The sequence below is a fragment of the Cherax quadricarinatus genome, chromosome 34 (genome assembly GCF_038502225.1).
Source record: "Cherax quadricarinatus isolate ZL_2023a chromosome 34, ASM3850222v1, whole genome shotgun sequence".
NCBI lineage: Eukaryota > Metazoa > Arthropoda > Malacostraca > Decapoda > Parastacidae > Cherax > Cherax quadricarinatus.
Genome location: NC_091325.1, coordinates 9,942,091 through 9,967,170, shown reverse-complemented (window position 1 = coordinate 9,967,170; position 25,080 = coordinate 9,942,091). Strand labels below are relative to the sequence as shown.

General features: G+C 40.2%; 1 protein-coding gene and 1 long non-coding RNA gene across 2 annotated transcripts in view; one reads left to right on the top strand and one right to left on the bottom strand.

Moving 5' to 3' along the window:
- Positions 1-23,458, bottom strand: part of LOC128693632 (uncharacterized) — a 34,381-nt gene extending 10,923 nt beyond the window's left edge. Inside the window, exon 1 of the mRNA XM_070091255.1 lies at positions 23,081-23,458. Coding sequence (XP_069947356.1) covers positions 23,081-23,109 — 29 coding nt within the window. The 5' untranslated portion in view covers positions 23,110-23,458. The remainder of the gene's footprint in view (positions 1-23,080) is intronic.
- Positions 1-25,080, top strand: part of LOC138853596 (uncharacterized) — a 208,327-nt gene that overhangs the window by 87,163 nt on the left and 96,084 nt on the right. The window lies entirely within an intron of this gene.

Here is a 25,080-nt window from a genome sequence, read left to right as displayed (position 1 = left end):
GGACAGCTGGGGATGGTTGCGGTGTTAACCACTTTTTATTGAGCTGCACTCTCTTGTAGCCTCTGTGGTCTACAGGACAGCCCTAACGTTGCTACCCCTTTTTATTTTTTTGCCTACACATTGCTAACCTTCAGACTCACCAATCTACTTATTGTACCTATCTGCATTCCTAATCACCTGATCACCTGTCTGTCTTCCAGGTACGTTAACCACGGACATACCCACCATTTCATCAGTTTTCCTGCCTAACTACATTTCTTAGGAACCACCCACCTACATATTTGCTATCGTACCCACCACATCAACATCACTGTCTCCACACCAGCACCGTCACTAACTGCATGCTCAAGGAAAAGGGCATTCCAAGTCACAATAGGGTCCTTGACAATTCCTCAGGTACATTGCTCTCACCCCACGTCTAATTATAACATGGCCGAGAGACTAATGACCACAGGGAAGGCCCAGACAGGGAGGCGCACACGTATTAGATAATTTTTCACGTTGGCGAAAGCATTAAAATTCTCTGGCGTATATAATTATGGATTCTAGTGCAAATGAACCGTGGTCTTGCAGGTGGGATATAGATGGGAAAGGGCCGCCAGGAGGCAGAGGATGAAAGAGGGCTGTGTTTCGTACGTTGGAGTACGTGCTGCCAGCAGTCACACCTTGGTTGATCAGGCCCTGATCAACCGGGAGGCCTGGTTAATGACTGGGTCGTGGGGGCGTTGACCCCCGGAACACCCTCCAGGTAGATGATCCAGATGTCTGTTGTGATCTGTTTTTATATTATGATCTGAATTCATTATATTATGTATCGCCAAGGTGGATGTTGCTGTGTCTGGTGTTCCGTTTTTGTTTTTCTCCCTTTTGTAGTTGTTTTCTGCAGATGCAGCTGTTCTTCCTCTTTTGCTTGTTTGTGCTGCTTTTGCTTTCGTTGTTTCTGTCGTTTTTGATGCTGCTGCTTGTTACTAATACTCATATTTTCTATTTTTTGTAACCCTTTGCCTCTTCTGTTGTTGCTCTTGCTGCTTCTGCTATTGTTGTTGCTGCTGCTGATGATGATTTTATTATATTACATCTATTGCTACTCTCATTGCTCCTCTTGGTAGTTAATTTTATTCAGTATTTGTTCCTGTTTTTTCTTCATACTTCTAATGTCGTTACTGCCGTTACACCTAGTTGCGTCCTTGGATGGAGAGCATTGCCCATCCTCTTTAACCTCCCTCACTAACAAGGAGGAAAGGGATTATTTATCCCAGAACGAAGTTATGTCAATTACAACTCGGGTCAAGAGTCTCGTGAAAATAGAAGCATTTTTTTTATTCCCAAGTGCTCTTTTGACCTTCAATATTTTGTTCTTACCAAATTAGAGTGAATTAAGTGTTTTGGATGATTATTTCCTGTCAAGATAAACTTAACCCCTATGGGCTTAGCACTTCCTCAGAAATGTTGTCATAATCTTTGATGCAATAGTGAAATCACTAGTTAAAGATAGGTAACTATATTTTGTGCCTTGCCTCACGTTTTATATAAAAACCCTCGTTCCATCGTTAAAATCTTATTAACATTCCATTTCTATTATCCTTCCTCTAATAAGAGACAAATTACACCTTCCTTTTATTCCAAATAATCCTGTCACTTTCAGAACTTATTATTTGCAGTTATGATAAATTGGAACATTGCCATTGCTTAGGCTGTTGTTTTCTTTGCTGTTTTACTGCTGCGGCTGCTGATTCCTCAGATCCTTAATGTAACCGTTTCGTGAATCATAATATCGTCTTGCACATGCTTTTCCCCTCTATTAATAATCCACTACTGGCGTGCCATCGTGGTCATACTCACTTGGAAGAATGGAAAGTATGATTTGTGAAAGCAATTTCAGGAACTTTTTTCTTTCAGCACCGTGAGGTTGAATCTCAGCTCCTGGTCTGCCTCTTAACTTGCCACTTGTTGCATTTACTACCTTCTAGCTTCGTGGATCCTCTCATATCTATTCTTAAAATTATGCATTTAGCCTGCCTACATTACTTTATCCCCGAGATCATTCCACTTTACGTCTACCATGAAGCTGAAGAAATACTTCCTGACATCCCTGTGACTTATCTCTGTGCCCTCGTATACTATTTTTTCACCTGAATACCACTCTATTCTTGTGCACCCTAAAAAGGCCTCAGAGCATTTTGTAGGCGGATATTATTTTGTCCCTTGTTCTTCTGTCTAACGCAAGGTTCACTTCCTTAAGTCTCTTAGTGACTCATTCTCCTTAGCTCTAGCACAAATCTCGTTTCAAGCATCTGCACTTTCTCCAGTTTCTTGATATGTTTTATCACTTGTGGGTTCCAAGCTGGTACTGCCTACTCCAGTAAGTGCCTGAATGACTGCTAAGAATCCTTAAAGATATTCTTAGATCCACCAAATGAGTATTTGTTACAGATATTATTCGGCTGATGAGCCTCAGGTGATACGCCGGGCACTATGCTCTTTTTTTCTTAAGTGAGGTTCGCTTTCTCTGTTCAACTCTATAATCAGTTTTCACTTTTCCATACACAAATTTTCATAACTTTGCATTTGCTGAGGGTGAATTCCAGTAGTCACATGTTCTTCCAATCCTACAGTTGTCATTGTCCAATTATAGGTTTTTCTCTGCTCTCCTGAGGTTTTATTCTCTTAATTAATATTCATATGCAAATGGGGATACATTTGACTATCTCTTCTCGTATAAATTATTCGCATGTACAGGAAACAGTGCCACTTCCAATACTGATCTTTGTGGAATCTCACCTGTTTATTTGCAAAGTTTGACACCTCGGAGCATTGTTTTTTTTGGCTCCATCCTATAAGATACCCTTCTGTCCACTGTAGCGCTTTCCTTATTATATCTGCCTGCATCTCAAGTTTTTGTTGCAGTCACTTGTGAGGAACAGTCTCCAATGTTAGCTTTCAGTCCAAGAATATTCAGTCCGCCTAAACTTCTCTCCTGCATCACTTCTGTTTCTTTATCATAGAATTCCATCAAGTCTTAAAAAAGACGAAGTTTGGCTCGATGCTAAGAAATGTATTTTATTACAAATTCTAACTAAGATGAAGGTCTGAGCTAAATCAGTTTCCATATAATAGACATGAGTGCGGTGGAAATGAGAGGATCAAGGTAGGTAGATGAAAGGGAAAGATGAATAAGTGGGAGTGAAAACATAATGTAAGGGAAGAGACATAGGGATGAGTGACGGGCAAGGAGAGATGACAGATTTGAAAACAGGTATCGATTTGGCTTTTCCTTTAAATCACATAAGTCATTTGATGGCTTAGAAGCAGGATCCTTGAGCTGGAGCTCAACCCCCACAAATTGGCGTACATTCCCTGGATTGCATTCCCTCCCTCTCTCTCTCTCTCTCTCTCTCTCTCGTGCGCGAGCTCCCACTGATGAACCACACCTTTTTAACCATAATTAAGATGGGAGAGTTGTTGAAGCTTCCTGACTTGCATAAGAATGTTCCTTGGCATATTCTTAAGGATGACACAAGATATACATTTAAGGAATCATGCGCAAGGTTACGTTAACATCATTATTTATATTTTCAATGGATGTTTAGAAACTTCTTGCGCTACAAGTTAAGAATACATAAAGCTCTGCACAGAGAGAGAAGTTGTTTCAGTAAAAGTTGGTTTTAAAAAAATTCTTTTCAGGTTTGTCGGCAACGCGCAATTTGGATCCTATAATATGGTTTGCTGCTTTGCCTCAAGGCACATGTTTTCACGGTGACCTTTTTCATTGACCTGCTTGTACTGCAAATGCAAGTTGCGTTTTTTGTAGTACTATCGTAACTAGATGTAAATCTTACCGGCTTTTACTTGCGTCCAGTATTCCTTATGCTGCGTTTATGCGTCTAATAGTTTTTATCGCAGCAAAATTCCATTTCCAATTTAGTAAACGTTGCCTGATCTGAGATCGGTCTATGCGATCAGTGACCTCTGGAACCATTAAGAAATAAGAGACAAATGTGTGACTCTTATAATACTTGTTTGAGTGTTACAACTTCTAGGTGACGCTGGTGTAATTATCACAGGCTGTTGGGCATGCGTACATGGACGACGACTTTCGGGATATTAACCTCATGAGGTTAGTAACCCAGGAAATCACAAGAAAGCCAGGCAGTGTGATTCATTTCCGTTTGGTCCTCTCACCTTGGATGCGACCTACAACAGCTAACTACGTGCAAGGTAAACCGGGGCAACAGGTGTAAGGAGACTTATTTAGAGGTCTCGTTTTTGCCTGGGGTTTGAACTTGGGTCCTTTCAGCTGTGAGTCAAATTCACCTCCACTCTGCTACAAGTACAACTTATGCTCCATATTTTATGTTTCTGTATCAACCTCGGCTTCAATTACCCGATCCTGGGTCGTGATACAATGCTGTTTATTTCCTCTAACACTCGGCCAACCATTTGAGATATATAAAATTCAAGAACACTTTTTATGAAGATTTAGAAAAAAAGCGCATTCTTGCGTCATTATGCAACGGTGCCACATCGCATCATCACAGCCACACGAGAGCGAACGACCTTGCCAAGCGGCCTCAAAGTAATATTTCTGCCAATGGAAACTGAAGACTTGAACTGCCATTAATCCTTTCTATTCCATTTGAATGTGAGGTATTATTTACTAGAATGGCTTTTAAATGCATGTTTAATATAGACTAAATAGAGTACGGTATTTTTTTTACATGTAAAAATACAGAAAATGGTAAGTTTATGGCAACTGTTTGGTATTCTAGACCGTGAGGAGAGTTGTAGTAGACATCAGTGATGCAGAGATGTGACACCGCTGCTCGACGGACAGTCACCCCGTACCCTGCACTCTGAAGAAAAAACAATGCCATAAATTATATAATACTCCCTGGGCGATGTTTAATTGGTTGCTTGAGGAAATAAGAGACAGTAGCCGGGTGCTTCTGTTTGCAAGTACGTTGTATGCTACAGAAGGCGGGTCCTTCTCTTTGTAATTATTAGTGACAGGAAACGTGTGCTTGTGTTCACAAACACAATAAGTAACCAGGTTGGACGCAGTTTTTTATAAGTGTAAGTAATAGGAAACTGGTGAACATGTTTTACAAGTATAAGTGGCAAGGTATACGGGGGTTCTGCTGGTAAGTATAAATGACAGGAGTCTGGCTCTGTTTATAAAAGTATGGGCGGCAAGGGATTCTGTTTAATAAGTATGTGACAGTAGGCGATGGGGTTCCCTTTGCACATGGTAGGTAACTTTTCCGCAGATGTAAGCGGGAGAACGTAGATGCTTCTGCCTTTAAGAATAAATGACAGAAGGTAGAAACTTAAGTTTGCATGAACCATTAATGATTAGTAGGTACTTTTGCCTACAAGGATTAATGTCAGGATACCTGTTACCTGTAAGTTACTTGTAGTCGCTTCTGATTACTTATATAATTATTTGTAAGTAATTTCTACTCTAATATCAGAGTTATAATTTAATAAGACCAAAAACTGCTGTTTTTATTAGATTCTAATTGTGCTTCATAATGAAAGTTTATAACCCGCTCTGACAGGTGGAGGAAAAGTTTGCTGGAGAGGTGCTTGTGGATGTATTCTTGGTGACCGGCGTTTATAAAGATGGCGATTTATCCTCTGCCCAAACGAAAACTGTACATCTGAGTATACATTAGCAGAGACACGATTTCTTTACGCATGACTCAATGAGCTGACAAAAAAGAAGTGTTAGGCTTGCCGACACCAACAGTGCTCTTTTCTGTCATGTTAGAGATTACAGTCATCCTATTGACTGGTCTGCTAAAACTGTCTACCCGACCTCTAACTTTCAAAGCCGCCGTCTTGTTGAATCCTCTAATACATTGTCATATGCTCCAAACTTCAGAACACACGTGACTTAACTGCCATACCTCTACCACTACTACTTCCACTACCACTTCCACCACCTACCGTACCTCTACCAGTACCCCTCCTACCTATCTTGCCCCGTCCCTGGCAGCTCTCCTTCCTGTTAGTAAGACTTTGTAAATGGTCTAAGTAGGACCGAAAAGTCATCGTAAGCTCCTCTCTCTCTCTCTCTCCTATGTGTGGGTTATTTGTGTTTTGTTCCAATCACGGTATTGTGCCTTTTTTGTTGTCTATAGGCATCTGGAGTACAATGGACTTCTCGTCCACCACACAGACAAACGATATACAGATTTCAACAACGTACCTGACAAGCGTATGCATTTTCATAATGTTCTTTTTTGATGTATGATGTCTACAGGATAATAATCAATCTGTTCATAATTTGTTCCCATTAATTTATTCATTACATTCCACTTCCTACAATTTTTTAAATATTTATCTGTGAATATTCAAGGAGTGAGTTACTTTTGGAGGGATTATCGAAACCACTACAACATAGTGGCCTACGATGTTTTATAATCTCGCTCACACACCGCGAGTTCAACCCCCCCCCCGTACCGTGGTTTCTCAAACAATATTATGACCACTATACAAGAATGTCTGCATTTCTAGGTAGATCGATAATGTACTGAAAATTTCATCAAACTTGTTTGATAACGATCTCAGCTCATGCAATGATAGTCTTCGGATCGATCAGCTAAACGAATGAAACACTGGGGATGTTTCCTTACACTTGCTGCCCCCTGTTCTTCTTGCAGTAAGTCGGTACCTGGGGAGATAGTCGACTGTTGTGGGTCTCATCCTGTGGGAGAAGATTAATTAAAGGACCCCAGTGGAAATAAAACACTCCCAGATACGCAGACTTTATTGAGTTACCTTTGGTGGGTAATCTTCAAAGTATTATTATTATTATTAAAGATTCCCCGGTATTTCTCCCGGCCCGGGCCGTTTCCAAGTGGTGGCCCGGCCTTGGCTCCCTCTTTAGGGAGTGTCTGAGACCTAAGTCTCCCATGGGAGGAGGCACAAGTACGCCCTCATCTTTGGGACCAACTGTCCCCAGGCCTAGCTTCACGTAGGGAGAAGCTAGGCCTCTCTGGTCTGCCATCCCCGCCCCAAGGGGACTAGTGGAAATGACAGGCTTGTGAGCTGCAAGCTCCGGATCAGGCACCTACCCTACCCTAGAAGATCTTTGCATGGTGTCGATCCTGGGCATGGTGTCCATCCCTTCCAGGTTATAAAAGTCCGAACAGAATCTTATCTTCTATTAAGAAGAAAAATATTTTGAGGAAATATATTACGAAAAAGCAAATATTCCCCAAAAAAGAACGCCTGTATGAAATTTAATGATGAGTAAAATAATGTATTAAAAAAAAGGAAGACAAAAAAATTGGGAGACAAACATAGCCCAAACAGAGAATTATATTAAAGTTAATCCTTAATAAATCCTTCAAAACGCAAGGAAGAAAATGTAAATCATTGGAAGGCTAACTTACGTAACTCAGATTAAAATATCAGCATAATCGAATTACAGCGTTTGAGAGTTTGAATTTTTAATATATCATTCAGCACATGTGTTGATATTAAAAACAATAACAGCCTTTTAGCTTAAAATATTCTGGATCATTTTAGTGCTCGCTCCTCAGATGAGCAGAAACATTAATAATAATAATAATAATAAAAATAATAATAATATTTTTTTCTCAAAAAAAAAAAAAAAAAAAAAATACGGTGGACGTAATCAACATCGAGATTGGATACGGAACACCGGTGTGGAAAGATCGTAGGACAGAGTGTGTTGTGTTCGCTTGGAATATATATCTGTGTTAGTTTACTCACAGATTGGCGACGTTTCTAGTGGTCCTTGGACTGTTTTCAGTGTTTCAGGAGAGTGAGCCACGTGCGGGTGGCTACGGGCCCTGACTGGGTCACTGAGCCTCACAGCTCTGCACCCAGTGTGGGCGGCTGTGAGGTCACAGGCAGCAGCTCTGCTGCTGGCTCTGTCCCCACACCTACAGTCACCATGACAGACCCATGAGAGCGGCCTAAATGTTCATTGGAATGCGGGGACGAGTTGGAGGACGACGTGGGGCAGGTGGGAGCCCCCACCAAGAAGGCCAAAGATGCAGTAGAGACTATTGTATCTGCCAATCTGCCACTAGATCCGTCGGCAGCCGCTACCCAAGGAGACTTGCACCCCCAGATGGCCATAGGGATTGTGGAAGGAAGCCAGGAGGTTGTAGCTCCACAACTGGCAAGGATAGAGCCATCCCAGGTCCCTACACCAGTTGCGCTGGCCTCCACAGTGGACGGGGACTGGCTGACTCCACGTGGACGGAGAAATTCCCGCTCAGCTCGGGCACAAGCAACCAGGACCTTCAACAAATTCAAGGTTCCGGATTACGGGTTTGTAAGGTATCTGGAAGGTCTTCCCCGCCTCAAGTTCCACTGCGAGTTCACTCTCAGGAACGAGGTTTTGGTCATTCCTCGGGACGAGGATTCATACGAGGAATTAAAGGGGCTGGTTGTGACGCATCCCAGCATGGTGGAACTGGTTGCTTCGGAGAAGGTGTACAAGGGGGTGCTCTTACACGTCCCTGTGCCGCTCCCACTGGACCCCATTTTGGAAGTGCCCAATATTGTCAAAGCGGAGCAAGTCGCTGCAACAGTGAACAAGATGCCCACCCGCCAGGTGGGCACTTTGTTCACTGTTGCCTCCCAGACCATTGCACCATCCTCCAGGCCAAACTCTTTGCCATCCAACAAGCTCTGCAGCATGCTCTTGCAGACCATCAGCATCCCCCCATCATCCACGTTGATTCCAAGGCAGCGATCCAAGCGCTTATGCACAGAGAGCCAAAGGACAACATACACTTAATCACATCCATCCGGGGTGACCTGCAGGCTCTCATGGCCCAGGGTCGCAGGGCTACCATCAACTGGATCCCGAGCCATGTGGGTATCCCTGGCTATGATACTGCAGATGAGGCTGCTAGGACTGCAACCCTCGAGGCACAGACACGTGCTGCAATCTCCATCAGCCTCAGCCAGATTGCGCTGTGGGCTGCCGGTGCGGCTAGGCGCCCATTCCCTGACCCTGGGGATTCACGGAGCCTCTTTTGGTATGTCAGGGCGACCCACAGGGCGCCCCCTCCAAGTATTCAGACACAGTCCAGAGATCTGAGGGTGCATATCCACCGCCTACGCTTAGGGTATCCCACCACTGCGCGGATTGTTGAACGGGCACGAGAGGAGCTCTGTGCCCATTATGACCGAATGGTTCCGAAGCCCTTGGTGCACTACCTGTTAGACTGCCCGGCTACGATGCCCCTTCACTGTAGACACTTTCCAATGACCCCAGTGGGGCAGGCCCGAGAGGATGAGGCAGCACATCTTGTGTACTTAGCTGTCAGGGTCTTGGAAACCTTACTTCCAGTCATTGCACGTCATCCCCCTCCCCCCGCTGAAGTTGCTGCGAGGGCCTGCTTTGGGCCTCCACTGCACTGCACACCAGCCGCTTTTAGTGCACACTAACGTTTGGTACGTCATCTGGCCATAGAGCCGGTAAGGTACCCCCTCTTCCTGCTGAAGACCTGCCACGCAGGTGCAAGTACAGATAAATGACACTTCCCTACCCGGGGAGCCATTGATGGGTCACCAAAATGGAAGAGACCCGGGCCGGGATACCGTACCGGCGAATCAAATAGAATAGAATTGAATTTTTTTCTACAAGTATATGTACAAGATATACAGCCCTAGATAACATCAATGTCAAGCTACTATACAGAAAGCCCTTTCTTATGCAGAGCATTTCGGGCAAATTAGGACAGTTTTGTCCCATAATGCGACCCACGGTATCCATTATATACTTATGGGTGAACATGGACAACAGGTGTCTAAGGAAACACGTCCTAATATAAACGACAATCAGCACGGTTTCAGGGAAAGAAAATCCTGTGTCAAAAACCTACTGGAGTTTTATGACAATATAACGGAAGTAAGACACGAGAAAGAGGGGTGGGTTAATTGCATTTTGTTGGACTGCAAAAAGGCCTTCGACACAGTACCTCACAAGAGGTTAATACAAAAGCTAGAGGATCAGGCACGCATAACAGGAAAGGCACTGCAATGGATCAAAGAATATCTGACAGGGAGACAACGAATCATGGAACGTGGCGAGGTGTCAGAGTGGGCGCCTGTGATGAGCGGGGTTCCACAGGGATCAGATCTAGAACCTGTGCTGTTTTTGGTATATGTGAATGACATGACTGAAGGGATAGACTCAGAAGTGTTTGCAGATGATCTGAAGTTAATGAGGAGAATTAAATCGGATGAAAATCAGGCAGGAATACAGAGAGACCTGGAGAGGCTGCAAGTCTGGTTCAGCAACTGACTTTTTGAATTTAACTTCGCCAAATGCAAAGTCATGAAGATCGGGGAAGGGCAAATAAGACCGCAAACAGAGTATAGTCTAGGTGTCCAAAGACTGTAAACCTCACTCATTTTATTGGGGTTATCTTGGGTTACTAACCTTGCGGGTAAAAAACAAAAATGAAAAAAAAAGTCTTTAACGCACGATGATCAAAGCAGGCTAAGCAGTGATGCTTATTTCCCGTGAATTCCATAGGTATTCTTTGGATATTACCTACAACACTCGACTTTCTCGGTATTTTTTTGCATTCAAGGGAGCAATAAAAACAGGTACAAGGAAACGCCAAAATTTATTAATTTGAACCAGTATCTTTCAATTGTCAACTGAACCCCTCGACCACAGAAAACACATGTTTTATGAAAAACCATAACTCTCTAATAAATTCAAGGAATTTTGAGATTTTTTGTTGTTGTTAATTATAAACTTTTAGAGTAGGGTTTTTCCAACGAGGACAATACTAAAGTTGTCCTTTTTTTGTGGGATATTCATAACAGTCGAAAGTTTCTGAATAATAAGAAATATTTCTAGTTTAATATCCAGTCAGATGCAAATCCATTATGTCTCGCATGTAAATTTGAGTATTAATCAGAGAGAGACTTATAAGGAGGGACGTAGCTCTCATACTCTGTAATAAATTCCATAGTCTGATAATTATTGACTGTCATCACTGAATGCAATTGAGTTTAATTAAAAACATAATTCACGGAGTAGCTTGGTACAAATAGGCAAATATCACAGATAAGCAAATGATCAATTCTTATGGATTTCATCCTTATCTTATACATGCATAGCAAGCTAGATAAATTAGTAAAAAGTGTACTGGAAGCTGCCGAATATAGCTTTTATCTTATAGTCAAGCATTAAAAATGTAATGACAGTTTAAAAATAATTTCGAATGTTAAAGTAATGCAGATTATATGTTGATAAATATTGCCGGCCACTAATATAAAAGAAAAAACCGGTGATGGGTATATTACGGAGTATTTTACAGTAGAAACTGGTTGACACTCGTTTTAGTAAAGCTCTTCTTTGATTTTAGGAATTATTTGCCGGTTTGTCATGTGAACAATGCACTCAAATTAGCTTTCATGACCAATATTCGTTTTTTTGTCCATTTATTTAAGAATAAAAAAATATGAAGTTCATAAATCAGTCAAAATATATTTTTTTAAAATAAATAAGATGCCAAAAAATTGTGATGAATATAATTGATCAGATTGTAAATATTGTGTACCTAAACACAGATTTTTGTGTGGAAAATTAAATTTACCTGGATGTAACTCATGTAAATGTAACTCATGTAAATGGTAACAAAGATAATTATTCTTTATCAAGGTTACAGAGACAAATAGGAATTTTAGGACACTTTGGTCGCAAAAAATGTCCTCCTTCGATACCTACGATAATCTATCTCTCCACAAACCACTCTGGACCTATATTAATTTCAAGTGAAATATACATCACCAGGAATTCTGGTAAAAACATTAATATAAATATGTAGATTGTATATTAAATTTAAAATGTGAATACATATACATTGAAGGAGAATTTATATTAATAAGACTCGCCAATTAGTCTGAAGATTACGGTGAGTCATACTCAAAACCTCCCTACCTAAATTATGAAGAAAATACTGGCCAGAATTTCAACATAGACAACTTAGCTGGGGTTCCAAAGCTGTCCTGTCCATCTGCTTAATTCTCACGTTATGCAGGACTACAAATCCAACAATTTCGGCTTCTATTTGGGAAGTTTCAACCACAGTTTAACTTCCAGAGCGACAAAATTTATGCACATTTCACTAGAGTGCCTTTATCCCATTCAAAGCAATGGCATCTCTTCCCCAGCGATGCTCACCCATCGCTGGTTCTTTATTTATTTACAAATTAATTTTTATTACCTGAAATATATGCCATCAATTTACATACAAAATACACTGTATTTTCGGAAAATATACAGTATTTTCTGCATCTGGCAAATATTTCAATGAGTTGATTTCCACGAAGAAACATAGTGCAAAAATCCACACTGTATGTCAATGTATGAATATTTTAGAAATATACTACCGCTAACTCTATTAATCAATCAGTTCCTAAGCCTCTTACCTATTTATACATTTTAGATATGATATACACAGTAAAGTAGATGCTTTGGCAACAAATTGAAAATTCAAATCACTAAATGACTTAATAAAATTGAATCAGTGAGGAGGATAGATTTAATGGGATTAGTAGTCTTCTCGGAATCGGTGATCTTTACTTAAGATCGGTGAGTTTGCTTAAGATTCAAGCCACGAAAAACAAAATTCATCACTGTAGCATTTTCTTTTATTTACTCTGCAGGGTTACCACTTGGTGTTTTTTTTTCTTCATTACATCGTAGTTATCACTAAGCCACAGGAATGTTATCCACCCAGTATGTTTACCACTTCCCGGTGCTTCTAACTACTACCAAGTCGTAAATATTTTTGATCTGTCAAGATAAATGGCTTCATCTTTGTTGAGAACGACCCTTGCCCGAGACGATTATATCATCCAACCGCGGCAGAATGCTAAAGCATCCAAGAATTTAAAGAAACTGCTTTCCTCCATCTGATTCACCTCGTAACTAATGAGGCCAATGATGAAGTAAAATTCACTGAGGAAACAGTATCTGCAGATATATATATATATATATATATATATATATATATATATATATATATATATATATATATATATATATATATATAATGCGAACAAATGATACAAGATGCAAAACTGCCAAGGAAGAAGTTGAAAGATAGCTCATATATATTATGCAATAATTGCGAACAAGTTCTAGGCCTTTCGGTGACGAATTGAGTATTTCTTGATGCTCCCACTCAAATTCATGGAACATTTTTTGCTGCTCCCAGTCAGCCACAGAGATAAACCAACGTTTATTTGAGGGGTGTTGGGGCAGCTTCTGAAATACGAGGGTGCGCCCTTTTTGCTGCTTCTCCATTTCCATTTTCATTATGCGATAGAAACTTCCATACTGATAGATTCCAGATACTCTGAGATCAGAATATTTAAGTCTTGAATAATGATACAATACGAAGCCTGGTGGCATGGTGGTGTTAGTTGATCTACCGAACACATCATTAGTACTATGACATTACTAAATATTTAATGTCAATGGGTTTCTATATGCCTGTAATACTACTACTACTACTACTATTGTCTTAATATCTTGCATTTATCTTTCTGGGACTTGGCACTGGTTTGGTTGATGCCATCTCATTCTAGCTAGAGACTTTCCTTTGAGCGGATTTTCGTGGACCTCCTCCTCATTACTGTAACATTGCATGCTCCTGATGTGTTGATTGCAGCACGAGAGACCTAGAGCTATTATGCAACTCCCCCATTATTTTGAGTATTATAATCTGGCAAATAGCCAGAGAGAAAATTCGGTATCGCAATAACTGCTAAATTAAATATGAGGATAAGGAAAAATAATTATCGTTTATTTTGATTAATATTAAATCCATGTAGATTGACCATTAATGTATATAGTGCAAGTTAGCTATAAAATTACGTTTAAGTTAGTTTTTGTGAGAATTCTATGCCAGGTTTAGTTATTTTTTCTTCTTCATCTTGATTCGCCGGTACTCTCCCGGCCCGGGCCTAAGTGGTGGCCTGGCCTTGGCTCCCTGACTCGGGAGTATCTCAGATTATCTGCCATGGGAGGAGGTACAAGTACCTCCTCATCGTTGGGACCAACTGTCCCCCCACCTAGCCACATTCCCCGCCCTCACAGGGCTCGTAGGGAGAAGCTAGGCCTCACTGGTCTCCCAACCCCGCCCCAAGGGGGCTAATGGGAATGGCAGTCTTGTGAGCTGCAAGCTCTGGCTCAAGCACATACCCTGCCCTAGAAGAGCTGGGTATGGTGTCGATCGTCAATTTTTTTTTTATTCGCCGGTACTCTCCCGGCCAGGGTCTTTTCCAAGAGTGGTGACCCGGCCTTGGCTCCCTATCTGGGGAGTGTCTCGAGACCTATTTTTATATGCTTCATTATCAACAAGAAAAATATATATGCAATTAGTAAGAAAAAAATTGCGGAAATGTGCAAGTTTTAAGGGTAGTTTGACAAGTTCGGCTTATTAGGTAGGTAGAAAGATTTGGAGTTTCATATAACATTAACTGATATAATGCAATCAAAGATTCAATGAAAACTTAATCACGAAAAGTACACATTTCTGGAATATTTAACAAAAGACAATAGCTACAATGCAATATTCTGCTTACAATATTTAAGATATATTGAGAAGTGTTACACAAAATTCTATGTGAAATAAAATAGCTGTTCTCAGAGGAGAGTTACAGCAATGTACAAAACAATGATTCGTAAACACAATAAAGCAACCTACCGAGGAGAGACTACAAGAAAGAATAAGAGAAAACTATACTCTCTAGAAAACGGGTAACTGAAGCTATTCCACAACAGTAATTGAAGAGTATTAAGTTTTCCTACATACACCTTCTTGAGTTTGTTTTTATTGAATCTAAAATATTCTGTGTATTAGCTATAATTTTAAAATCATATCTAGACTCAATGAATTATTGTGAAATATAACTCCTGACGTTCAATTCTCCCTTCCTTTTCTTCGATCCTTCCCACCAACCCTCTATCTATCTATCTATCTATCTATCTGTAAAATAAAGGCTGTCATTGTATATACATGGAAAGGTATAACTCATTGAAATATTCACCGATAACTGAATATTTCAGGGTTTACACACAGTTTTCGTGCTACATTAGGAAACAATTTATTCTCGACTGAACACAGTATAATGCGTCTCTTATGATCCCTGGAAGCGACAGGTCTTAAACTCTAACTAGAGTCCGTGTAATACTAAAATGACTGGATGACCTGACAGGCAAAAATTCTCTTCCGTTTAAGATACCAGAAATTCCATATTAGTTGTCATTCTTAGCAAAAACAAATGATATGTAATGTGTATATTGGCAACTTTTATATTAAATTAGTGCAATTGTCATTATACAATAATGTAAGTGGATGAGTGAGCATGCAAGTCGTGAGGGACGGAAGTGAGTTTTATGAGCAGTCAGGTGTAGGTAATAGTATTATTTAGGCAACAAACTGCCATATTTGTTATAAATTGTTGAAACTGTATACATGGAACAATTTGGGACAAGCGCGACTTAAAGAATGCATAATAATTTAATAAGTAGAAATTAAGAAAGGAATCATAAGAATATGATAAAAAAAATTGCATTGGAGAACAACACAAGGACATTTAGAATTTAGTTTGAAACGACGAAACAAACGGAATGCTTGTAAAAATGATCAGGGGAGTCAATACATAGCGTGAATATTTTTAAAGACTGCAGGGGAAAATGTCGGTTTATATGAGATCTGTATAGTTAATTATCAGTTGAGAAGGAATTGTCTTGATAATGAACTGCTCATCTTTCCAGGAACTGAAGCAACGTAGCACATACGAGGATGAATGACTCACGAATTCGTAATGACACGATTGCAAATAAGGATGAAATCTGATTACCTCTTATTTATCAATCTCGCTGTAAACCCCTACGGATTTAGCGCTTCTCCATAAATATATCAATAAATAATAATCACACAAGTACATTTAACAGCCCAATCTAGGGTGTAATACCTCCCCTCAGGATGCGACCCACATCAGTCGATTAACACCCAGATACTTATTTGCAAGGTGAACAAGGGCAACAAATATAAGAAAACATGCCCAACGGTTTCCTCCATGCCGGGGATCGAACCACGGACACTTAATGAGTTGAGTGCGCTGACATCCGAGCCAAGGTTTCCAATTCCAGCTGATTAGCAGCAGAATTCCAACAGGATCTGAAACAGCTATCCACCCTCAGCAGAACCTATTACTAGCTCAACACCCCTCAGCAGAACCTATTACTAGCTCAACACCCCTCAGCAGAACCTATTACTAGCTCAACACCCCTCAGCAGAACCTATTACTAGCTCAACACCCCTCAGCAGAACCTATTACTAGCTCAACACCCCTCAGCAAGAACCCAAAAGCACACCAGCACAACATTTAGGAATGTTTTCTGCCAGTTCTCTCACTTTGTCACTGACAATGCTTATGGTTGAGAAAAGAGACAATTTTGTTACATTCAGTGTTTCTCACATAGGTAACCGACTGCGGTCTCTCTTGTATCGTGAAGAATTTAATAGTTCCGGGTCGTGCGTGACCGAGGAACGGTCATGACAGTCCAAGTAAAAAGAATGTGTGAACTTTCTGTATTTTTGATAGCTGGTTTACGTGAATATGATAAGTGACCGAAAATCTTAGAGTCTGAATGGATGAGATCATGAATTATCACCAAAAATTCAAAAAATTACGAAATCCTAAGAGACATTTAGGAAGTAAAAGTTTGCAAACTAAGGAAAGTGAAATTTAGTGTTGGTAAAATACATAATAAACTTCATTTAGGGAATTGTTTTTGATGACCATTCCAAGTTAATGAAAAAAAAAATATGCTTTGGAGTGTTACATTAACTCCTGGGGCTGTAAGTCACTTTTAACTGATACCTTGCAGGTCTAGGTTAAACAGGGCCCATCGGGAACGAACACGTCTCTGACCGACAAACTGTTGTCATGATATAACGTTCAAGTTACTATCGTGACTCATTGCGTAACACGTCAAGACATCTAAACAATAATTGGTTAAAGGAAATTAATAATGACTTCTACTTTTTATATACATATGTGAGGTATTTGTATATAAGATTATATATATATATATATATATATATATATATATATATATATATATATATATATATATATATATATATATATATATATATGCAATAAGATCACAGTAAACAGGTGATTTCAGAATATGCAAAACAACCACTTTGAAATAATAGAGAAATTCCAAGCGCTTTCGTGACTACTCACATTATCAAGGAACTATTCCTTGATAATGTGAGTAGTCACGAAAGCGCTTGGAATTTTGCATATATATATATATATATATATATATAATATATATATATATATATATATATATATATATATATATATATATATATATATATATATATATATATATATATATATATATAATGTGTGTGTGTGTGTGTGTATATGAAAGGGAGAATATTTTGCAGAAAGTCAAATTATATTTAGTGAAAATGAAGAATAAATGTAATGGTAAATGACAAATCTAAGAAACATGTTGCCTTCGCCATGTTCTGAAAAGCACTCACACGACTCCTGTGACCTCCGGTAATGCTGGCCAGAAACATCCACAGTGTGAGAACAATGTGTTAACTAGCTTTTTTTTTTTTTTTTTAAATGCTAGCTTATTCATTTTTGCAACAGTAATTGGTTACAACAGACATTGTTAATTCACGTATAGAACATTTTGTAGCGTGGTTCAGTTTTTCTGAAATTAGTGTTTCATACATTAATAACACAAAGGTCAAAACATTATATAACACGTTTTCATCAGTCTACTTGTAATTCTTGCAGATTGTTTCAAGTACCCAACACTGTGTAGTACAACAGAATCAATATATATTATACATGTTATTGTGATATTTGTACAAGGAGACTTGATTTTCGACAGAATTCCAGCAGACGAAGAATCCCTCCTGAAAGTTTACTGATAATAACGGTATATAATACTGAAAACGTTCAGCAGTAAATTTTAATGCCTTTTATAAATATTCATAAATGTAATGCGCATAATACACAAGAAAAGACGAAAATAGTCGAATAGTTACAACCATGGTGCGAGTGTATCATTACTGATTCGCTCTGGACATATATCTTGTCGCTGCGACGATCAGGAGAAATATCAACTTTGTGGAAGCCTTCATCGCAAAGATCTCTAAATTTGTTCCTTCAACTTCAATCCAGCCCCATCTCTCTCTTTCGGTCACTCGCTGTGTGTGTGTGTGTGTGTGTGTGTGTGTGTGTGTGTGTGTGTACTCACGTAGTTTTAGATGCAGGGATCGAGTCACAGCTCGTGGCCCCTCCTCTTCACTGGTCGCTACTAGGTCACTCTTCTTGCTCCATGAACTTTATTATACCTCTTCTTAAAGCTTTGTATGGATCCTGCCTCCACTACATCACTTTCGAAGACAATTCCACTTCCTGACAACTCTGTGACTGAAGAAATACTTCCTAACATTCCAGTGATTCATCAGAGTCTTCAACTTCCAAATGTATTCACTCGTTGCTGTGTCCCATCTTTTGAAGATCCAGTCCTGTGTGTGTGTGTGTGTGTGTGTGTGTGTGTGTGTGTGTGTGTGTGTGTGTGTGTGTGTGTGTTTTCTCACATGCGAATTTGTCTCCTTTTCTTCGACGGCGATGATTTACCCGGAAGCCTTTAAAGGAAGTAGTCAAGGCCAGTGATTCTCAGCACAAATTCTGCCCTACTGCTACGCTTCAGTGGAAGTTGAATGGTGACTACCTTAATTCTCTCTTGTGCTGCCGCTACATTCGCTCTGTATCCACCAGAAAATGAGGTTGAGCGATGTGTCTGGTAGGTTGTCGTAGTTGTGACTGTTGTAAATTCTATTTCTGTTGTTGCTTCACTGTCTTCACGTGGCCGTGGCTGCTTCTCTGCAGCGACTTCTGCTCCTGGTTTTGAATGCTCTTCATTAGTTTTTTTTGTTTCTTTGGGGACTTCGTATAATAAATTTTTCTTTTATTTATGTGGTGTGTGTGTGTGTGTGTGTGTGTGTGTGTGTGTGTGTGTGTGTGTGTGTGTGTGTGTGTGTGTGTGTGCGCGCGTGCGTGTGTGCGTGCGTGTGTGTCTGTGTGTGTGTCTGTGTGTGTGTCTGTGTGTGTGTCTGTGTGTGTGTCTGTGTGTGTGTCTGTGTGTGTGTCTGTGTGTGTCTGTGTGTGTCTCTGTGTGTGTCTGTGTGTCTGTGTGTGTGTCTGTGTGTGTCTGTGTGTGTCTGTGTGTCTGTGTGTCTGTGTGTGTGTCTGTGTGTGTGTCTGTGTGTGTGTCTGTGTGTGTGTCTGTGTGTGTCTGTGTGTGTGTCTGTGTGTGTGTCTGTGTGTGTGTCTGTGTGTGTGTCTGTGTGTGTGTCTGTGTGTGTCTGTGTCTCTCTCCTTCTCTCTCTCCTTCTCTCTCTCCTTCTCTCTCTCCTTCTCTCTCTCCTTCTCTCTCTCCTTCTCTCTCTCCTTCTCTCTCTCCTTCTCTCTCTCCTTCTCTCTCTCCTTCTCTCTCTCCTTCTCTCTCTCCTTCTCTCTCTCCTTCTCTCTCTCCTTCTCTCTCTCCTTCTCTCTCTCCTCTCTCTCTCCTTCTCTCTCTCCTTCTCTCTCTCCTTCTCTCTCTCCTTCTCTCTCTCCTTCTCTCTCTCCTTCTCTCTCTCCTTCTCTCTCCTTCCTCTGGTGTTGTCGATTAAATAATGTTAAATAACTGAATTTTCTCGCATATGCCATTAGCAAAATAATATACGCAAAATTATTATAATTTTTCTGTAAAAAACACTACTATTACTGCTTCTGCTGCTGCTACTACTACTACTACTAATAATAATTTTATTATTGTAATTATTGCAATAATGAACACATATAATGCTTTCTTTACATGCTTACGCAAAGAATTATAGTTCAATTATTTTAAGTTTGTTCAGTGCAAACATCGACAAAAGTTTACGACACAGTTTTGGCACAAGTCAGGTTTGGAAAAGTCTTGCGCAATCTGCCGAGTTCTCCACGAAGATCATTACTAACACTGCTATCTCTACTTACACTACCACTACCATCACTATATCCAGTATCACCACCACCACCAAACACTATTACTACTGCAGCTATTACAACTACTATTACAAGTACTACCATTATTACTAATACAACAGCAACTACAATTACAACTCCATCACAACCTCCTCTGAATCCTTCAGTATCACCACCAACAGTCAAAACTAAACCCACCATCACCACCACTATACCCACAACATCTGACACCATCCTGGAGACTATCATTATCACTGACACCATAAACAAGTACGTCATCACCGACACACCACACCACCAGCGTCACTAACACCATCACCAGACCCATCATTACGAACAAGGGCAGCAAAACTATCAAAAACCCTTCTAACACCACCACACCTACCAACACCTCCATTTACACCACTTCCATCACCATAACCACCATTTACCGCCGCGAGAGGCTGCTGCCAGCGTTGTTACTTAGAGAAGTCTCTGGAAATCTTCCTCAGTCGATATCAATGAAGCTCTATCTGCCACAAGGAAATATTCAGTTGTTAACGGATGTATTGTGCCTCTGAGAAGCTGTCCGCTAACTATTGGTAGCGACAACCACGTATAGTAACTAATTACTGACATAGGAAACCTTACGAGTGCTGCGTGAAACGAAGTAAATTACGCATGCGGTGTTTATCATACACCTTTCATTTTGCATCGAGTGGTTATATGCCAAAAGTAACCAGTGTTTCTCACAAGGGTGACCGTGAATTGTAATGAAATTGATCAAGAAATTAATCAAGAACCTATATTGTCGGTACCAGGATTGCATCCATTCTAACATTCAAGCTTTCACATTCTCTAAACCATACCTAACAAATAACTCTTAGCTAATCCCAAGTGGTAGACAAGTTTTCCAACCGCAGGAAAAAGGATCGTATCTCTTTCTTTATCTTGCGGAATGCCACTTATTCTTCTTAGGTTCCGTTTCTTCCCGATAGCGTTTCACGTACGTAATTTGTCCATTTCTTTAAATACTCTGGCTTAATAAGCAACAAATGACAAAAAATAAAATTCCGATTGCACGAGCTCGGGGCGGCAGCAAACTACACGGTGAATGAAAGCTGAGAACTCATGCTTTGATTCTGTCAGATTGAGTTCCCGGGAAATTATATGTAATCGAGAATGTGATTCCCAGAGGTGCAAAGATCTTGAGAGCTTCAGTAGCCGGGCGATCTTGTTAGCCCCAGCTGGATGGTAGCACTGTAACGTCACAGGGGGTCCTCGTTGTTTAAATTTTTGATTTCAGTTTAAATGTTTTTGTCAATTATTCAAAGCTAGTCAGTCTTAACCATGAATTTTATGCACTTTGACTCCATTACTATACAATTATTTGCTTTCAAACTAATAGTACTTTCTTTATTTGAAGAATAGTCATTTCGGGAAAAAGAAAATATTTTACTTGTATGTGATGCGATGGAAATCATTCTTCTTCAAACATAGTATTATAAGGTGTAACAGAAAAAAACATCGTTGACTTCTCTTTGGAATGTGGAAAGTAATATAGCTATTTTAGGGTCGAACTTTATGGCTTCAACTCTCAACCTAGAACAAGAATTTTTTTTTTTTTTTTTTTTTTTTTAAATTATTAACCCAGAATACCATAAGAAAGCCAAGTAGTGTTAATTTTCTTTGGGGTCCTTCAAGTGTCTTCTGGAAGACGCGAACAACAACAATCGACTTTCTCCTAGGTACATTTTCCTTATGTCCACTCTAATGAAAGGTGTCTACTTACTGACCTATTTGATGTACCAAGGTTTCTTGTTAGTGAAAGTAATATACCAGATATTTTGAGCAAGAATTAAAAATTTGCTTCAAACAGAAAAAAATTAAGTTTTATTCTAGGGACTTGCTCCAAGGCCTTTGTGTATCCGTATGCACTTATACTGTTCACAGAATCTCTTCAACGTGAACAAGGTTCAAGAGGTGTAAAGAGATTTACACACACTTCTCGCCATAACTACCTGCCATCATTCCACAAGGTAATCCAAGGAAAGCGATCGCTAGTGGCATATGATTTCAGCATTTCACAAATATTTCAGTGAAATATATATATAGCAGAGGTTTACACTCTGGCTACGCATGTGATTTATATGGAAAAAATGTACCACTGTGAGAAGAGAACAGGAAGAAGTGCAGATAACAGGATAAGGAATTTAATCTTGCGCAGTTTGCTTTCGCCTCTTTTTATCTCTCAAATTGTATTTTAACCTCTGAGAGGTCTATTAGACTGTGACAAGACTAATTTCTTTGTTAGGTTAAGGTCTGTTCGTGCAGTTCACTTGTCCATTGACTTTGAAAATAACGTAATCCCAAAAACAGTAATTGAATTAAGAGTATATACAATGAGAGAGAGACACACACCTTGGTTCATACGGACAGGACATCTTCCGGAGAAAAATGAATCACGGAAAGAGGGTTTGATGCCGTAAGTCGAATGTGGAAACGCTGAACACCACCACCAACATAAAAAGGTAATATGAACAGCTTTACCAGTGGGGTAAGTTGCACTGAAGGAAAATGTTTCGTCGTTTCCTTCACAACAAAAAATCTCATATTTGCAAGTAATCCACTAGAAGGTCCACACGCTTCTTCCCTAGTACCAGCCCACAACAATACCCGTGGATAGGAGAAGCTGACAAGGAAGCAGAGCTGCGAAACTTCATAATGTTGCTGGTTACTCTGACTATATGTCTGGCTGATTGCTCCTTCCTCCCAACATCAGTCAGATGAATCCTGTATTTTTACTCCAGTGATACACCTGATTACTATTGAAAATTATTTTGCTCTTAATATCCCACACAGGTTTAGTGCTTCATGAAATACAAATGCTCATAATGTTTCTTTCAGCAGAAATTAAATCAAACATATTTGTGGAAAAAGACAATATTTTTAAATATACCAGTTGGTGATGCATAGTTTTTACTGTTACGCAAAAAGAAAATAATGCTTCACTTACCTGAGAAATATTAATGGTCTCATCTTCATTTGGCGTGTGTAGAAAAACGCAAGGAAGCTGAAGTCGTCAAACGAATTTAATTTCCAATTATTCCACTTTTAAAAAACAATCTCTCATGTAGGGTAACAGTGTATTAAATTGCAGCTCAGTATTTAAAACTACGATACTAAATACAAAATATATTTGATACATAACCACAAAGAGTTACCCAAACACCCTTTCTAACTTCTCTCTCTCTCTGTCTAAACTGTCACACTCGTCTCACAAAGACAGAAGGTGCGTTGAGTGCATGTGTGAGCGTTTCCTGCCTGGTACTACTGACGCTGAGACACAAGAGGTGGTGATGGTGCAGGAATACGTGTGATTGAAGACAGTGTTTCTCCACCTGCTCCTGGAGGCAGACTAGCGCCTTGTAAACACACTGGTCTAAGTGTCGTTGGTGGAAACCCTGTAGGCATGCTATGCACTTGTGTACATTCGTGCTTTTAGGGGATAGGCTTAGCTACAGCTCCTCTACCAAGATTAAACCTTAGACCTTGTGTGTGTGTGTGTGTGTGTGTGTGTGTGTGTGTGTGTATGTGTGTGTGTGTGTGTGTGTGTGTGTGTGTGTACTAAACCTAATTGTGGTCGTAGGGGTCGATTCATAACTCCTGGCCTCGCCTCTTCGCTGGTCGCTACTAGGTCCATCCACTCTCTCCCTGCTCAATGAGCAGGGAGAGAGTGGATGGATCCTGCCTCCACTACATCACTCTCCAGACTGTTCCACTTCCTGACAACTCTGTTTCTGATGAAGTACTTCCTAACATCCCTGTGACTCATCTGAGTTTTCAACGTCCAGCTGTGACCCCTTGTTGCTGTGTCCCATCCCTGACACATTCTGTTCCTATCCACCATGTCAATTCCTCTCAGTATTTTATATGTCGTTATCATGTCCCCTTTCCCTGCTCCTGTTCTCCAGTGTTGTCAGGTCGAGTTCCTTAACCCCTCCTCGAAGAATGTACCCCTCAGCTCCAGAACTAGTCTTGTTGCAGACCTTTGTACTTTTTTTTCTAATTTCTTGACGTGTTTGACCATGTGTGTGGGTTTCATATTGGTGCTCCATACTCCAATATAGGCCTGACGTACACTTGGTACAGTTTCGACTGACTCCTTACTTAGATGTCGAAACTCTATTCTCAGGTTTGCCAGGCGTCCATATGTTGATGCCGTTATTTGGTTGATGTGCACCTCAGGAGATGTGACCGGTATGATGTTCACCCCAAGATCCTTTTTCTTGAGTGAGTTTTCCAGACTTTGACCTCTTACGCTGTACTCCGTCTGCGGGCGGTCTTCATTGTACTTCCCCAAGCTTCATAACTTTGTACTTTCTAGGGGTTAAACTCCAGAAGCCATATGTCTGACCAGGCTTGCAGCCTGTCCAGTTCCCCTAGTAGGCTTACCTGATCCTCGTCGACTTGTATTCTCGTTAGGTTCACGTCATCTGCGAACAGGGACACCTCCGAATCTATCCCTTCCGTCATGTCATTCATATATACAAGAAACAGCACCGGACCTGGGACTGACACTTGTGGAACCCCACTCGACACATGTACCCACTCGAAACATGTACCCACTCCGACAGTGTGTGTGTGCGTGTGCGTGCTTCTGTGTCTGTATCTAACCGTGTTTCTGTTCACAGAAGCTTGTGCTCTCCTATATACTCTCCCATTTGTACACACATTTTTGGCTACAACAAGCGGGTCTCGGTTCTTGGACCCGGTTCATAACTGGCCCTGAAAAGTTTTACACCCTACCTTCGTGAAACCCCGAAAGATGTATTTCGAGTTCGTTCTCCTTTTCGACCATTTCATTCCATCACCTAACATCACTGGCTCATTTTTTATAAAATATGCCTTTTAACAATCTTATACGGTGAACCCTATCAAGTTCACTGAGTATATTGTACTTCGTAATCATGTCTCTCTTGGTCTTTTAATTCGTTTTCATCGTGTTCAGTCTTT